General features: G+C 37.2%; 1 protein-coding gene across 1 annotated transcript; it reads right to left on the reverse strand.

Moving 5' to 3' along the window:
- Window positions 1–11,154: 11,154 nt before the first annotated feature.
- On the reverse strand, window positions 11,155–15,523 carry LOC129258231 (uncharacterized). The gene is made up of 2 exons (XM_054896539.2): window positions 14,233–15,523; window positions 11,155–12,570 (listed from the first exon to the last, which is right to left on the reverse strand). The coding sequence occupies exons 1-2, from the start codon at window positions 14,377–14,379 to the stop codon at window positions 11,587–11,589; spliced, it is 1,131 nt and encodes a 376-aa protein (XP_054752514.2). The 5' UTR covers window positions 14,380–15,523; the 3' UTR covers window positions 11,155–11,586.
- Between the last annotated feature and the right edge of the window lie 3,342 nt (window positions 15,524–18,865).

Below are 18,865 nucleotides of genomic sequence, written 5' to 3' on the forward strand. Positions count from 1 at the left end.
ACATGAACTGGGCCGATCAAGGAGCTGTATTTGGGCAAGTCCCTCTTCGCCTTATTGGATTTTTAAATAATATGAGTACATTTTTATCGAATCGCAGCATCACTAGGAATTGATTTTGTATGAATTTACGTTGACAAAAATGAAGAAATTTGTGAAATGGAAGAAAAAACTGTTTAAGAATAAATGTTTATATCAGAATATTTCAAGAAATATTCCTGTGTCCATCATCATCGCCATCATCTTCACCATTTTAATGTCACCAACATCCTCATCATTAATACTCATATTAAAGGGGAAGTTCACCCTGACAAAAACTTTATTGTAAAAATAGCACCAAAAAAAAATTAGAAATAGTGCCGAAGGTTTGAGAAAAATCATTCAAAGAATTAAAGTTATTAGAATTTTAATTATTTGATTTGTGACGTCATTATGCGAGCGTATCATTTGGTAAAAAATCAATGAAATGTCATTTTCTCAGATAATTGAAAATATTTTTTACTGTACCTCCAGTATATCAATATACAAATCATTTCACACCCGTTTAAAAAAAGAAAACAGAAATGAGTCATCAAGAACCTCGAAAAAAATAAATTTAGGCCCATGTATTTTATATTACATAACGTATCGGGTAGCTGCTCGTTTATGACGTCACAAATCCAAAACTTAAAATTATATAACTTTCGTAACCTTTAGTGGATTTTCCTCTAACCTTTACCAATATTTTTAATTATTTTTGGTGCTATTTTTACAACAAACTTTTCTTCAGTGTGAACTTTCCCTTTTAAGAGATATTTTTCATTCATTTATTGTCCCCTTTTTAAGATGAAAAAAAAATTACAAAAAAGTTTTACAAAAGTAAAAAGACAAAAAAAATCTTACCTCCATAGAAAAAAAAAAATATTATTACTACTTCGCTTAAATTTTTGTTTCACAAAATATTACAGTGGCGGATCCAGGGGGAGGGGGGGGGGGCACATAAGGCCCTCGCCCCCTCCCTTTGAGGGCCATCAAAATTTGTAATGTAAATATGCTGTCTTCACCCAAGTGTGCCCCCCACTTGAACGTGTGTACCCTTTTTAGGTGAAAACCTTTGTTCAGCATGTTCAGTTTTATATTTTTGGTATTTTTGTTAATTTTTAATTTTTTTTGGGGGGGGGGCTGTCAAATTTTTAGCGGACGAAATGACCTTCAATTTTAGGCGAAAACTTTTTTGTTTTGCTTGTCAGATTTTCATCGGGAAAATGTGCCTCACCCTTGGAAAATCCTGGATCCGCCCCTGAAATATTATCCTGTATATTTTTTTAATATCATCAATATCATCAATCATTTATTTATTCATTCCTGTACAAGCCAGTCTACTTTTAATGTATAATTGAAGGTCAAGTCCACCCCAGAAAAATGTTGATTTGAATAAATAGAGAAAAATAAAACTAGCACAACACTGAAAATTTCATCAAAATCAGATGTAAAATAAGAAAGTTATGACATTTTAAAGTTTCAAGTATTTTTCACATAACACACAACTGAGTGACATGCAAATGAGATAGTCGATGATGTCCCTCACTCACCATTTCTTTTGTTTTTTATTGTTTGAATTGTACAATATTTTATTTCTTACAAATTTGGCAATATGGACCAACTTGACTGTACCATATCGTATTAGACAATGCTAATTCCACATGTTCGGGAGAAATTTATCATTGTTTCACTTGGCAATGATGAGAAAATTAGAATATTTCATATTTCATATAATAAAATACAAAAGAAATAGTGAGTGGATGACGTCATCAGTCTCCTCATTTGCATACAGACCAGGATGTGCATATAACTGTTTTGTGAAATTAAGCGAAACTTTAAAATGTCATAACTTTCTTATTTTACATCCTATTTTGATGAAATTTTCAGTGTTATGTTTGTTGGATTTTTCTCTTTTTATTCAAATCAACTTTTTGTTGGAGTGGACTTGTCCTTTAAGTCTTTTGATATATTTCTCTGTATATATAATATTTATATTCTCAATATCATCCTCCACTGTGCATTTATTCCCTGCTCCACGCTATAACTTTCGAAGTATTGAATTTTCCACATGCTTCGAAGCTATACAAAATTTTACAAGATCCACGATTCGGGGTTGCTGACAAAGAAACGAAAATGGAGGGGAAAACATTGGTTGGAGGATGAGGATCTTGCTCTGTATACTGGCGGTAGAAAGGACCTTGTATGACGCATTTGCCATAATCAGTTTCAATCAGTGTGCCGAGGAATCCCAACGATAGACCAAGCCTCAGTGACATTGAACTCTGCATGGCCCTGACTGTCGCTGATTGATTGAGTGAACAAGGTCTGATATCTATAGACTACTTCAGGGTGAGGCTCATCAACAGCGAGTTCTCTACATCAAGACTACTGTATTTAATATTTAAAAAAAGGAAAAAAAGAAAGAATGTTTAAAGGAGAAGTTCACCCTGGAGGAAGTTCTCTACATCAAGACTACTGTATTTAATTTAAAAAAAAAATGTTTAAAGGAAAAGTTCACCCTGGAGGAAGATCAGTTTTAATAAAAACAGACAAAAATAAGAATTATATTGGCGAAGGTTTAATGAAAATCCAGCAAAATAATGTGAGCTATGCATGTGTACAAATTTTGATTTGTGACGTCATATATCATGTAATATGAATTCCACAAATACCAAATGTTGAAAAGGAGCATGATGAATAGTAATATATTTTTTTCGCATGTAATGGGATATGAAAATAATGATGTGTCTGATATTGAATATATATCAACTGCACCAAAATAACTTTCTTTTTATTTGGAAATTGCTTTTTTTTTTTGAGGGGGAGTTACATCACACGAGGAGGAGCTGCTCATTTGTGACGTCACAAAATCGATAACTTTGTTATGTTCATCAAACCCTGACTATTTTCTCTAATTGTTCTACTTTTATTAAAACAAAGTAATCAATATTAAGGTTGAACTTCGTGCACCATCTATTTTGCTATCAGCGCTTATAATGTGTGGGGTAGAACTTATATTTTATCGGCGTGAAAATGATCCTCCCGCTCTTATTAAAGGAGAAAAACAAACGGGCCCCTATTTTGAAGTCGGGTTTAATTTAAACTCTGGTTTTAAGTTGTGGTTTAATTATGGAAAGCCAGTTGTTTCATAAATCTCTAACAGTAGAGGTGCAATGTATCAGCTCATTTGACTCCCAAAACATTATTAACTGCCCGGGAAGGATATTATGACAGTTGTCTTCGCCATTAAAAGGGATACAAAGAGCACAGTAAACATGAGAAGCAATCACTGTAAACAAAATTTTGAAACATTTGGCTATTTAACCCTCATTTGGGATGATAGCTTTCAAGCAACTTGCCGTATTTAACATTATTTTTGTACAAGTTTTTGTTATCCTACAATATTGTGTTATTGTGCGATTCTGAACTATATTGATTTGTAATTTTGTTTGATTTCACCTATTATGCTGATCATACGGTAGTCTATTTCTCCCATAAAAATGTAACAACCCAGCTGAATTCTGAGCTGAAAAGAATAAACAACTGGTTGTGTGATTCCAAACTAAGTCTTAACTGTCATGACTGTGATAATACAGTAAGTATGCTATTTGGCTCTGGAAAAATGATTGGTAAATGTAATAGGTTGAACTTGAATGTAAATGGAATACATATAAAACAAGTGGAATCAACCAAATATCTTGGCATGTTGTTTGATCCAAGTTTAAAATGGAATATGCATATCGAATATATATGTTTTAGAATAAGCAAACTCATACGTTTATTAGCTCGACTGCGTCACTATATTGATCAGAAAAAATTGAAAATTGTGTAAAATGCCATTATCCTCCCTATTTTTTACTATGGTGATATAGTATATGGTTCAGCATGTGCAAAATACATCGATTCATTGCAGAAACTTCAAAACAGAGCATGCAGAAGTATATTATAGGAATAAGTCCATACAGTCGCGTGCCTATACGTGAGTTACATGTTCGTTTGGGTGGGAAAACCTTATCAACTAGACGATGTTGTCATCGAAATACAATGGTATTTAAGGCTTTAAATGAACTTGCTCCTCAATATTTAAAAGTATTTTTCCAACATACCAGTAGCCAGTATGATTATTCTCTCAGGTCCCATGGAAATTTAATATTGGCAAAACCTAATACAAATTATTGTAAACGTTCATTCTCGTACAGAGGTGCTTCTCAATTTAATAATCTCCCTGCAAATCTAAAGGTCCCTTGTAGTCTCAAAGTCTTCTTACATAGGCTCAATGCCTTCCTTCCTGATCTATGAAGTATTTTGAATTTTGATACTGGAACCCCCACCCCCCATATCCCCTATTTTTCCCCTTTTGTTCTAAGAGATTTTTGTAAGACTTTTCTTTATTACTTGCGTTTTAATTCTTAGACCCCGTGGAAGAACAGTACTGTCTATGGGCAGAGCTGAACTGGGTGTCCTTCCGATTTCACCATTCTCATGTCTCTTTGATATTGTTGTTTCTTTGTATATGTCTGTTCTAACTTGTTATTTTTATATCTTGCTTTTATATGTTCATTTGTACACTTATGTTTTTATTGTGAATTTCGGAGAATAAATAAATACAAATACAAAATACAAATGTAGGCCTTTATTTGTGATGGAAATGAAATGAATATACTGAACGTAAAACACCAAAAAATATACCAATGAAGGTGCAAATTCAATTTCAATTTCAATTCAAATTTATTTTCATTCTTCAACATAATATAAATAAGTACAAGATAAATTGATTCAATTTAAACAAAAGCATGAACAAGATTCAACATTGAATAAATGATATACATATTCAATAAGTGATTCAAATATAGATTAACGTGCATGTCAATTTTAAATAAATATAATCAATATAATTAAATATAATTAAAATCAATATAAGTATATATCATGAGAAGAATGGAGGGGTCCACTAAAAAGCAAAGCTTGTAGAATGTGGACCCCTCAAAAACTTAGATACAAGGAATATTGAAATATACGTAAAGGAGTACATGAAAATAACGAAAAGGGCAAAAAACAAAAAAAAATCTTATGTACAGGATTTTGAAATTCAGAGACAAGGACAATAACACGACACAACACAACACAAGTACATGAGGTGGACAATAATACGATGACAACTGCCAAGAATATAGAAAGAAAAATAGAGATAGGGAGAGGGATGCAAAGCTAATCTGCTGCATATAATGTATATTATGTCTACACATACATACACACATATTTATACATGTATATGCATAAACATATATACATACACACACGTAATGTGACTCGTACTTTCTTTTCACTTATCTTAAAGGTTAAATCTTTGGGAGTTGCTTGCCACAAAACTCAAATCCTAGAGATTTGTAGCTCCATTTTCTTCGACAGTTTTTCTCTTGAGCCTTGCTTTTATCCCAAACAAACCTAAAGCAATGGTGAACTCCCCCTTTAATTTTGGCGTAAATCAATTTGTGACACTGGACAAAATATTGCCGATAATGGTTAAAACATGAATAACTATTTGCTTCCTCAGATGTCATCTGATAAAAAATATTTTTAAATGTAAAATTATTGTTTTTGTTGTTATACGCATTATATAGACTCAGGGGCTACGCAACACTTTTGAAAGCCGGGGGGGGGGGGGGGGGGCTGAACATGCATAAAATCACAATTTGATGGTAATTTTCATTAATTATATTTAATGTGATTTGAGCCTATAGTATAATTTACATATTTAAAAATGATGCAAAGAAATTTTCAACAGAAAAAAAGGAAAAACAAATAATTTTACCTATACTATAAGAGTTATAAAGTCAAAAAGGGGCCTAAGCTTTCGATCCTAGCAGAATCTTCGTCGGAGGCAAAAGACGAAGATTCTGCTAGGATCGAAAGCTTAGGCCCCTTTTTTACTTTATAATTTACTCCATTGGCTCTCTTTTATTAGATAAGCAGTTTTCAGCAGCTTCTTTTTGCTATACTATAAGAGGTCAATTATTGATTTGAATATGTTTTGGGGCTCAACTTGAAAATTGTTAACCATTCTGTATTTCGTATTTATACAGTGCGTATCAAAAAAAAGTTTACACTTTGAAAAAGACCTGGGAATAAAAAAATATACAACGTGTGGGTAATTTTTCACATATAATCTTGGGTTTGGGTCTCATCTATCCAATGGAAGTAAAAGTTTTGACAGAATGTTACACCTGAGTGAGCACTGTCCATTTTTGTAAAGCTCGCAGAAATCTGTTTGCACAGAAATGCTCATTTTCAAGCTGTGTCAAGGGGAAAGGGCGAAATCAAACTTACCCTGCGATACATTTCTCATACATTTCCCTTGCACTTTTAGTCAATTGAAATAAAACGGATACATTCAAGCATTTTGTTACAATTTTGCCACCCAAACTGAACCTTTACCCTTTTTGTGCCAGCTGGATCTGAGGACATAACTGAATCTGAACAAAAGTTTATGTCAGACATCTCCAGCATTTTTTCATTAAATTTTTATCATTTAAAGTGGTATGTTTCATTTATCATTTAATACTTGTTTCTCCACACTTTTCCAAAGCTTGACAATGATTAACAAATGAAAATCAAGCCATTTCATGTAAATAACGGCTCAGTGTAAAGCAAATATCGTCACGATGGCCTCTGTATGTGGGGGAGTGGGATGGGGTGCAATGCACTCTTTGAAGTGTTTTGGGCAAGGAAAGAAGTTAAAAAAGGTAAAAGATATCTTCAAATCAATTTTACTAGCTAAATTCCACATGTTCTTCATGATGAAGGTCTATTTTTATTCGCATAACTATTTCAAAGGTCTGCGCAAATCATTTTTCACTACATTTACACAAGTAAGTGGTGCTCACTCAAGCGGAAATATTTTTCGACAGTTATATCGTCATTTGCTTAAATGGATCTGTACCAATGTTAAAATGTGGAAAAATCTTCAGGATATTACAAATTTATAATTTTACAGGAGTTTTTTTTTTTATACGCACTGTATATCTGATGTGTAACTTTGTGTCTCACTGCAATTGTCCATATAAGTGTTTGTAAAATTGAGAATGATCCAATATGTGTGGATTCTGATCAATAAATTTTGAAACTTGTTTTTGCCCATGATTACCAGGGGCTACTGTAGCTCCCAGCTTCCCCCATCATTCCCCAGCCCTGAGGCCGATGACTTCCAGGCAACGACCTTTCGATATAATATAACAACGTATCGATGTAAGATCATTCAGACAAGTAAAAAGAGATCTTTTATCATGGTTATCCAATCGTCTAATTCGAGAGCTCTCTAGTCTGAAAAGGCCCATTCTATCAATTTCGGCGCTTTGTTCAGATGTTAAGTACAAAATTGGACCGAAGTTGAATAGAGTAAAGAAGAGTAATTACAGATTATACGCTGTAATTTGACTCAATTGATGGACAATTTGTTATCGAACTGTCATTGATATGTCATTAATTTTCTTGTAACCTGACAGTTTTACGATTGATGCTGTCATTTCTCGTGTTTGATCACCAATGCAAGGTTGAATTTCCAAGGGTAAAGTAAATCCTGATACTCTATTGATTATCTGTTGTGGGCTTTCCCCCCACTTATCGTTTTATGCATCCGTGCGCGCGCGTGGATGCGTGTGTGTTTGAGGGTGTGTTGTGAAAGTGGGTGTGTGTGTAACGAATAAACAAAATAATAATAACGAATATCCTTGCTTTCTTTCTCATTTTTCTATAGGTATGAAAGGTGAACCTTGAATCATTGTAAGAAGTCAGAGAAATCAGACATCTTTGCCGTTGTTTAGAAAAGATTGTGATTTCGCCATATACATGATACAGAACAAGGTGGGTAGGGTGTAGTCTGCTATGCAGACTCTGAATGGCTCGTGAGGTGGGATCTCAGCGCGCTGCTGCTGTTCTTCAAAGCAAACCTGCCCGAAAGGGCGAGCGAAGCGAGCCATCAGTAGACCTAGTCTGCTATGCAGACTCATTGAATCAACTGTGATACACACACTGCCTTGCAGATGTACATTTGCAGACTAGGTAGGATGGGGGTGTAAGAAATACGGAAGGACAGGAGTGTGAGAGGGTGAAGAGTGAGAGAGAGAAAGTTAAGAGAGAGAGAGAGAGAGAGAGAGAGAGAGAGAGAGAGAGAGGGGGGGGTGCTGGTAAGAAGAAAATATAAGAAAAAGGGAACAGGAAAAGACGATAAAGTGAGAAAGGAGGCATGGAAAGAAAGGACAGACGAAAGAATGAATGAGATCAGTGCAGCGTCCAAAAGAGTGCCGCTTAGTGATTCAGCTCAAAAGATTGGCCTTGAACGATTCATAGTCGTCACAACACACGAGAATAACCTCCCTTAACCCTGGGGTAAAAAAGTAAAATGAACCGAGCTCCAAGGCTGAAGTCACCGCCATTACCATCACAAACAGCAACATGATCATCTCTTCTCTCTCTTCTTCATTCCCTCTTTCTTCCCCCTCTCTCTCTCGCACCCCTCTCTCTCCCCATCGATCTCACTCTGGACTCGTTCTTTCCGTGGCCGGCTTAGCCAAATGTTTTAAGAATAAGGAAACCTATCGACAGGGTCTTCAATTCAAAGGGGGGGGGGGGGGGTGGTAGTCCAGGATTACAATAATGAAGAAATAAAAAAATCAGACAAACAAAACACTGGAAATTTGATCAAAATCTGAGAAGGGTTAACAAAGTTTTACATTTTAAAAGTTTGCATTATTTCGGTGAAACAGTGAATCTGTGCAATATGTCTTTATGAATATCCAATGAGCAAACTTATGATGTCATACCCCCACTTGTTCTTTTGTTTTTTATTACATGAAATTATGTTTATTCAATTTTCCCAAAGAACTAAATAAAAGTTGGATTGACGACTGATTAAATGCATTAGATAATCAATGCTTCAACTTATTCTTTCATGAGAGACATATCATTAATAGTTGTATGAAGAATGAAATAATCATTTTATGTAATAACATTTATGTAGGGAAAGAAGGTGTATGACATCATCAACCCATCTAATGAATATTCATGACGACGTGCATTTAACTGTTTTCACAAAGCATTGCTAAACTTAAACGTTTATTTTATTTGTTCTGGGATTTTGATGAAATTTCCTGCATTTTGCTCAGTTAATTTTCCCTTTTTCCCTCTTTCTTTAAAATGTTACTTTTATGGGAATAATTTATGACTTATTATAAATAGGGCCACAAGAAGAGCACACAAATAAAGGAAGAATATTGTTTTTTAAAAATCTGATAAAAAGTAGACGCTGATTGGATATTTAACCAGTGCTGACATGCAATTACACAACTCGATCTTATAACAAATATTCAGCGCCCAAAACGTGGGAGAATAGTTATGGTTGTGCAGGCATTGGTGTAATAAGGGAGTATGAGTGTGTGTGTGTGTGGGGGGGGGGGCTTAAAGAGAAATTTCAGTAGTTGCAGTAAACACCGATTTCATGAGAAAGTCTGTAAAACCAGGCTTAATTGTCAGTATATCATCGAGGATCTAGATCTGGTACGGTTACATAAACTGAACTTTGTGAAATCTTGAAATCTACGCTGAATAATGTTCAGACTGAACTTCCCCAACACAGATAAGCGCACGTGGGACAGTGTATAATTATCGCTTTGAGCGTCGTGCCCTTTGGCACATGCGTTTTATTTATACAAACAGACACTTTGGTGGTCATTTCATTGGATTCTGTACGAACTCATTTTGATATCGTTACCAAAACTAGCATTTACCTTTAACTACTCTCATACACTGGGTTTACGAATGCACACATATCTGTACAATGTAGAAACTTGCTTTCAATAGTTATGCTTGTCATAGCAATGATAAATCCGCAGGTATAGAGAAATCCATAAAGAAAGAATTGTTTGTAGTGTTTAATTGTCTGAGCTTTATTTTCATCTTAAAAGGTCAAGTCCACCCCAGAAAAAAGTTGATTTGAATAAATAGAGAAAAATCAAACTAGCATAACGCTGAAAATGTCATCAAAATCGGATGTAAAATAAGAAAGTTATGGCATTTTTAAGTTTTGCTTAGTTCTCCCAAAACAGTGATATGCATAACTCAGTGACATGCAAATGAGTCAGTCGATGATATCCATCACTCACTATTTCTTTTTTGTTTATTGTTTGAATTATACAATATTTCATTTTTTACAGATTTGACATTAAGGGACCAACTTGACTAAACCATATAATATTAAACAATGCTAATTCAACATGTTCAGAGAGGAATTAATCGTTGTTTCACTTGACAATGAGGAGAAAATTACAATGTTTTATATTTCATATAATAAGATACAAAAGAAATAGTGAGTGGATGACATGATCAGTCTGTTTTGTGAATTTAAGCGAAAGTTAGAAATATCATAACTTTCTTATTTTTCATCCGATTTTAATGAAATTTTCAGTGTTATGCTTGGTGGGTTTTTCTCTTTTTATTCAAATCTACTTTTTGTTGTGGTGGACTTGCCCTTTAATATCTAATATTGCTTAAAATAAATGTTTCTGTCACCATGGTCATGGTTGTTGTTGCTATTCAACCGGACTTTTCGCATTTACTACGGAGGAACTCTCTACAACGCGTCAATTTCTTTGAAAATGCAAGTCAAATCACAATGGAAAGCTGAGAGGCTGTAATTGTCGAAAGTTGGTGGACCGGGACAGCATCGGAATCTCTTGACTCTGGACAAATTTGCAATTGTTCGTCCGGTGCAAATCTTCGAGTGATCTACTGTCCCAGTCCACCAACTTGGTCTTTCAAAGGTGTGGAAGGTAGGCCTTACAAAACACTTAATGCGTATTTTAAGTCAGATACAACTATAGAGTAAATAGAGCTACGACATTATTTTGCACACATTATCGGAATTGGCATAGGTATTTTGCGTAATACGGTACCCAAAGAGGGTATTTTCAATGCCGATATACTATGTATAAAAGTACTCTGGAACTATATACAAACTAAACCAGACACTTGCGTACCTACGGGGGGGGGGGGCAGACTGCCCCCCTGACGAGTCACAACCCATGCAAGGGACATATCCCTGCCCCCCTGACGAGTCTTGAAGACCTTTTTTTTTGGGGGGGGGGCTTGTCAATTTTTCTCTGGTAGGAAATCCTTTTTTGTGGTTGAAGACCTTTCTTTTTTTCATTGCTTGTCAAATTTTTTGGCGGACGAATTTGCCCCCCCCCCCCTGTGGAAAATCCTAGGTACGCCACTGTAACCAGAGATACTAGGTTCCGGGACGAGGTTACATCATTCATATTCTTGATCTAGATATTTTTTTTACACTGTAAATTTTGTTGTGTTGACTACACCACTCATTATATTCCAGTGTAATGACCTGGTGTGGTCAACTTTACAGTGATCATGGTGATAGTTCAACAGTCATCCTCATCATGGGTGCACTATTAGGGTGTAATATTGACACCTATTGGTGAGGTCCTCTCAGAACACCGAATAGTGTCGTTTTAGCGTCCCGGTTTTGACATTGACTGTTGACCCTAGTGATATCACTAGTTATGTAGGAACACCTGGATCATCATGACCAAGTGGCATGGATGGGCTGAAAAGAGCAGGGTATGTGGCTGCTGGCATTCTAATTGCTCCGACAGGTATAAGGCCTATCTTAGCTCGTGGGGCGGTAACTTTGTGGCCCGTAGAACGTTTGAGCAAGGTAGAATGGATTGGTCGGGCCAGAATTCCAGGACTGACGTACTGACCTTGACGTCTACTGCTACCTGGGACATACAAAGCTTCAGGATCTTGCTGCAAGTTGATGGTCTTTTGCACGATGTTAAGTCGAGGACCGCATGATGATTCGTCTTCTGAAGCCATCAATGTTTTCTTGCCTCCAGAGGCTTTTGGGTTTTCTGAATTCCTGACCACAAGGTCAACCTGATCGCCTTGCTGAACGATATCAAGATTTGATCTAGAGTTTACCTCCAGAGCTTTGTCAGTGACCATAATTAAATGGTTTCGGTGTTCAAGTTTTCTTGAGTCATCCGTCACTGGGTATTCCACAGAGTCTTGGTATACAGTATCTTTGTATGCTACTGGAACTTCTGGAACGGGAAACGGCCTCTGATCTTTAGCGAAAATTTTAATGACCTCTGCATTCCTCGTAGTTGCTAAGGGTTCCTGGCCACGATCTTGGCGCACACTGTCAGCACTGGAATATACCAAAATACTTGCATCTGTTTCCAAGGGTGAGGAGCTCTGATCTCCTAGATCACTGGTGCTCCTGGCTTTCATCATCAAAGATTGCCGATGGTCTTGCCGCTGCCTCCGGATAGTCCTTCGCATATTGGTGAGTCCCGGAAGGGACATTGCCCCTTCGTCCGTAGCCTGGTGCATGGTGGCCATCAGGATCTCTTGAGGACTTTCGTCTGTTGATACTGCCCTTCTCTTCATGGCAGCCTTCAGTTTGTAGGCATTGGCTTTACCGTGGTCGGGTGGGTGGTTGTGTTCTGTCTTGTCTCGGAATTGGTCAGCACCGAACACCTGTGGAAAATAGACAACGAATCCAGTCTTGAATTCCGGAGAATACAATATATACCCAGATACTGTTATTATGCCAAGTTAAGGTCGCAGTTTGACTAGAATAAATGGTCTGAAATCACCTTTTAAATAAACAATTGTAACTATGGCATAGATAGAAAAGTTCCATATGACAACAATGAGCAGGTAGGGTTAGACATTCTGCGTTGCATATGTCAATAACTTTCGAATTTGATAGCAAATTTTAAGAGCGACTAAGGGGGGATGAACTCAGAAGTGTGAGCATGTGAACATGGCAAATACATTATTTTGAAAGAGTTTTATGTGCACTCAGATTAAGGGTAGCCATACTTTGAACAAACTTAAGTGTTAGAACTGACATCAGTTGGTTTCCCTAGAGGACCTTAACCTGAGGTGTAAAATTACACCCTAGAGATTGAGTTTAACACCAAAGAGTGTAAAAGTAACGACCAAATAAATTGCAATAACACCAATGTGTGTCGATTTAACTTTAAACACATGCAGGAATTAAAGTACCGGAATATCCTCGATGTAATAATAATAATTATTATAAATGCAATAAGGCGCCTTATCCACCTCGTTAAACATGTTAAAAATGCTCAAAATGCACAAGTGAAGGGGAGGGGGTGGGGAGCCAACAAAATAACAATTAACAAATAAAATCATTGATAAAAGGTGTTACAGAGGTAAGTTTTTAGCTTAATCTTAGATATTTCGAAACACTTGCTATCTCGGATATGTGGTGGGAGGGAATTCTATAGCGAGGGCCCCCACACAGATGCATGAAAGCTAGCTAATACCCACAGTTATTGATGTGCATGGGTAATGGTCTGGATTAGTGTATTCACTGTAATACATACACTTAGAACTTCTGATACCACACTGAGGCAACGTGTGAGAAATTAATTAGATAAAACTTACACCTATCACTCGCAATCAACCCTGCCCCTTGACACCTGGGCCCCGCGTTACAAAGAGTTGCGATTGATCCGATCAACCACAACTATGGAAAGCCAGCAACGTCGACATATAAAATGCATATTTATTCAATTTATTTTCTAGATATGATGTATATTCATTTAATACATTCATCGTTTCTTTGACAATTCAGTGTGCTTCTCTTTGCTCACAAAGTACATTATTGTGCAAATTTTCTGAAGAAAAAAAAATTATGACATTGATGGATTTCCATTAATTGAGGTTGATTGGCCCAATCGTACACTCTAAAAAAATATTGAGTAAAATGCTCCATGAGGGTAATTATGTGTCCAACCAACACTGGGCATTTCTTTTGGGCATTTTTATTTATCCAGTGTGATGAAAATTTTGCCCATTCTAAAGAAATTGCTCCTTATTTTTAACATTAATTGACAATATGCTTCCCGCATTGAGTAAAATACTGCCCCAAATTGGTTGGACACACAATTATTACCCTCGTGCTGTTTAAAATTTTACACACTATTTTTTATGTGTAACTCTTTGTAGGACGGGGCCCAGTGGTCAATTTTCCACATTTTCGATTGTCCCCCCATATATTCACATTTTAATACCTCAAGGAGTGCCCCCGACCCCCCTTGGCCCGCCATGGGCCGCACACTGCTATTGCCCTAAGTCTCCTGGACATCGGCTTTGGCTTTTCCATACCTTAATTCTGGCTTTACAGGCGTTGCGGTTTCTCCTTAACGTACACTCATAGCTCTCCCATCCGTTCGCAAGGTTTTTCTTCTTGACGTAGATGAACCCATCAAGAAGGAGCTTGAGTCCTCCCCTTTCGGTCTCTGTCCACTCCATTGCAACTTAACTCAAGAGTGTTGGCACCGGAAATGGCAGCGTGTTACAGTTCTAGTTCTGCGCAGGTACAAACAGCTTTGTCTGTTCTAGCAGATAATGTGAATTATTGGGCCTAAATTAATCATGTACTGAAGAGTTTTTGACGCCAGTAAGATCGAACTTTCGCTAGATTCTTTTCAAGATCCGCTCGTTGATGAACCTAAAAATTGCGGTCTTTGCCTGCAGACGACAAATACGCAGTTCCAAAGTCCACTAGTTCTTCTGGTAAAGCTAATGTCAGATAGTGGGTTGTCTGCGAGAGTTGGTTGAATAAATGGTTTGGTCTTCTGGAGCGATCTAAAGCAACAACGGTGATTTTGTTTTACTCAACTTCTCGACCAAATAATATAAGACGGAGATGTACAGGTCTCCCTCCCACGTCACTGAGTTCCTCCGTCCAATCTGTGACGTATGAAAAAAAAAACACACACGCGAGGATCGACGCACCCCTGAAATACCCTAATTTTGTAGTGGGAATAGATTCATCAAGATGCAGGGATTTTCTCTACAAAATCGACAATGTCTCCAACTCAAGTCTCAATTCTTCAACATAAATACGAAATGGTGTGTACCTATTGTCCCTTCTGAATCTGCAGAGGTGTTGAAGTTTCAAAACAGATAACTCACCATCTGGAATCATCTGGATTCGTCAAGAGCAGTAGAAAAAAATTGGTAAAACAATGTTAGCGGATAAGATGTTTAGAAAGCGTACTTGTAGGCATGGATGGCTCCTGTATATATTTCCAAGGTTTCTGGATCTGGAATCAGGTTAAATCTGATGGAGATGACACTATGTAAACCAGCTTTTTAAAAGTATTTCGAAAGGAATTTAGCGAGCAGCCAGACCTCAGATCATCACCACGAGTTAGTGTATACTAATGCAGCATTTTTTTTGTACCATCTGACCATTGCTTCTGTAATTTACTCACTCCTCGCGCTGCTAATATTAGAGACAACAGGGTTTATTACCAGCATGAGATATCAGACTCGAATTTCCCCTGTTTGAACCATAACAACATGTACCCCCGACAAATGGCATTTCTAGAAGGAAAATACAGAGCTCCCCGGGTGGTGATAGTTCGTACAGTTGAGTTGTCCGGGGGGTAATTGTGCGAGGATGGTAATTTGACCGGGGGCGGTCGTCATTCGGGGCCAGTCGTCCGGGGGGTAGTTGCCATGGTGCTGTGATGTTATTGTAGTTCTGAATGATGGGGTCATTGATCGTGTAGGGAAGGGAGGGAACGAGGAGGTGGGGGTGGGGGGGGGGGCATTGCCTCCATTGAAGTAGAATGTATTCAGACCACGAATAGATCTGTACATTCCCACTGGGAAGTCTTTTTTCATGTTATGTAATTGTATTTTCATGTGTGTTTTGTATTTTCAACAAACAGAGTGGATGCACAGAGATCTAGATTTTCGATTTATTGATTTTCGTTTCAAATCTTTACAAAATATAATAAACACAGTTTTATAAAGTCATTATTACAGATTTAAAAAGCACAATGCAAAAATAACCTCAGTTGATTTTAGTATTTCAAATAAAACGAAGAGAAAGAGAGGGGGAGAGGCTGCAGCCACAGAATGTTTCTTATTCAAGATTCTTGGAGCCAATTTCTCTCGCCTATAAATGTATAGTTGACCATGGACCTAATAGGTCCATGAGTTGACTAACAAGAGCTGTATGTCGACCAAGTGAGATACATTATCTCGCCATGTCGACTTTTAAAGGTTATGTCGTCATGATAAGATATGTTATCAAGCGATACCCCCCAAAAAAGTTGTATGTAGACATGACAAATTGACTTAAAGAAAGTTATATGTTAACATGGCAATATACGTCCACCAGTTGTATCGCCATGTTGACATACCATTATTTTTCAAAGTCAACGAGGCAATAAGATAACTTATCTTGCCAATGTCAACGTAATAAGGTTATTAATTTTAGTCGACTTGCAAGACAAAATATATCGACTTCTCGTGAAGTCGATGGCACTTTAAAACCTGCCGTAAATAGGCAGATCGATATGGTAAGATTAACAAACGTCAATAAAAAAATATATATATTTTAGGAGAAAAGCATATCATTGTTCAGTGTCGTCGTCAGGTTTCGGCAATCATTGAACGTCTGATATAGGACCCTATAAAACGAATAAAGGTGGATAACAACATCCGCCTTCCCTTCTAAGCGTTCATGATCATAAAATGCATGATTACATGATTTCTGTCCGCTCTGTCACACATTAACAATTCATGTTCACGGTAACGATCATAAATATGATTAAAATAAACATTATAAACGGACGAGAGACGTTACATTAAAAGACCGTGCCATCTTTCAAGGCTGATACCAAGGTCCTGGGAAGCGGGGGCGCTGCGTGTATTATTTTTCATAATTATGCAGTACCCCCTGGAAATCTGGTAGGTATGATATATTGCAGAAATGCAAACAAAATGAACAACATTCTCTAGGAAAACCGTTTTCTCTCTCTTTTTTTTTTGGGAGGGGGGACTTGTCAAATTTTTCGGGATTGAAGCCATCTTCATTTTGTAGTGAAACCTCTTTGTTTGCTTGTCAAATTTACTTCAGCACCCCCAGAAAAACAAAATCGTTCCCAGGGTACTGCTGATTCCATAGTATTAAGAGAGCTATGAACTTTTGGAATTGCCTCCGTAATTATGAACTCGAAATGAGGTTGAATCATAAATTGAGCAATGCAAAGGTAATTCACTTTTAATGTTTAAAATGATTTTCAGATTTTCTCACACAACACTTTTTTACACTCCCGGAAGTGGCGCCTTGTGCTTGCGCCCCAGTTACACCACGGTCAATGAGGGAGCCAGTTGGGTGGGGGGGGGGGGGGCACATCCGGCATGAGCTCCCCTTTTGAGAACCATCGACTTAAAATTTTGGGCAACATTCTGTCCACTGTGTAGGGTAATGTTTGTTGGTAAAAAAATATATATATATTCTGGGCAAATATTATCCAATTGGGCAAATTTTATTACCCAATTATCAGATTTTATTAACCAATTTGGACAGAGTTTAACCAATAGTTGGTGGACAGTATGTTGCCAAGGGATGGTTAAAAATTGGGCCCTTTCTGCCCAACCTTTTTAAGAGTGCATGAAAATATTTTGTTAATTCAAAATGTCATGCCTACGCAAGTGAACATTTTTTTTTGCTTGCTTCTCCAAAAATTTCGTGACAAAAATGCAAAAAATGGAAAATCTTAAATCCGTCACTGGTCACAGTCGTCACTACATGAGGATCAATATGAACAGTGGTCCCAACAGGGTGGGGGTATTTGCGCCCTCCCCTCATAATTTTTTGTTTAATGAAAAACGAATTGTAGGATAATTTGTAGGAAAAAGATAGGTTTTTGTTCGGCTTGTCCCCACATTTTCTCCCCCCCCCCTCTTGCAACCCCACATTAAAAGTCCTGGTGCCGCCAATGTAGATGAGAAAGTAACCATGCCAAGCATGATGCAGAGAAATGAAAGGAAAGTAGAGGGGGGAGGGGAAGCGAGGGGAGAGAGAACGAAAGAGGAGGAGGCGCTGTGATGCTTAGCTGACGTTGTCCTTGGATAGCAGCATCCCGTAGATCCGGGTAGAACTCGTTGCAGACGTTTTATCGACTAATTATTTGGCTCTGAAGGCCAATTGTTATTACGTCTCCAACTGTCATCAAATCGGTTTTTATTCATATTATTCATTTTTTGAGGGAGTGGTGTCATTGACATTTTTAAAGAGCAGAATGTTGCGTCATTAAACATCAGTTCCACGAAAGTATGATTGTTTTGAGCAGGCATGATTACATATATATATATTAGTTATTCATTATTATTTCATTATCATCAGTATTATGTATTTATTTATTTACTAACTTATGTATATGTACTATGTGTATGTATATATTTATTGGGAGGCCTGGGGACTTCACGGGAAAAAGGACAGGTCGATCATTAAGAGAAAGACTGTGTGCGGTAATTGTAAGCGTAGATCGCGACCCCTGGTGCCGGTTTAAGTGTATGCTTCTTAAAGTACCATGGTAATAGTTTAGTTTGTGACATTATTTTACATACCAACAAGACACAAAATTATTGAATTTTGAACAATTTGATTTTTTCCCAAATCATTCATTTATATCGACCTTCCCCATTATTCGCTGTCTGTCTTCTTCTCCCTCTCTCTCTCTCCTAATTCTCTTTTCTCTTGTTTGCCCTGTCAATCTGTTCGATGTGTGGGCGTGTGTGAAGGTGTGGAAGGGTGCGTGTGCGTGTGTGTGTGTGTGTGAAATTCTCTCTCTCTCTCTCCTCCATCTGTTCCCTCTTTCAACCTCACCTTGAACATGTGATACGCGTCGCCAAATGTTTCCTGTGCAATAAGGTCTCATGATCCAGTACCTTGAAAATTACACTGATCAATCTTGTCTGTTTACCCATGATA

Source organism: Lytechinus pictus, chromosome 4 (genome assembly GCF_037042905.1).
Source record: "Lytechinus pictus isolate F3 Inbred chromosome 4, Lp3.0, whole genome shotgun sequence".
NCBI lineage: Eukaryota > Metazoa > Echinodermata > Echinoidea > Temnopleuroida > Toxopneustidae > Lytechinus > Lytechinus pictus.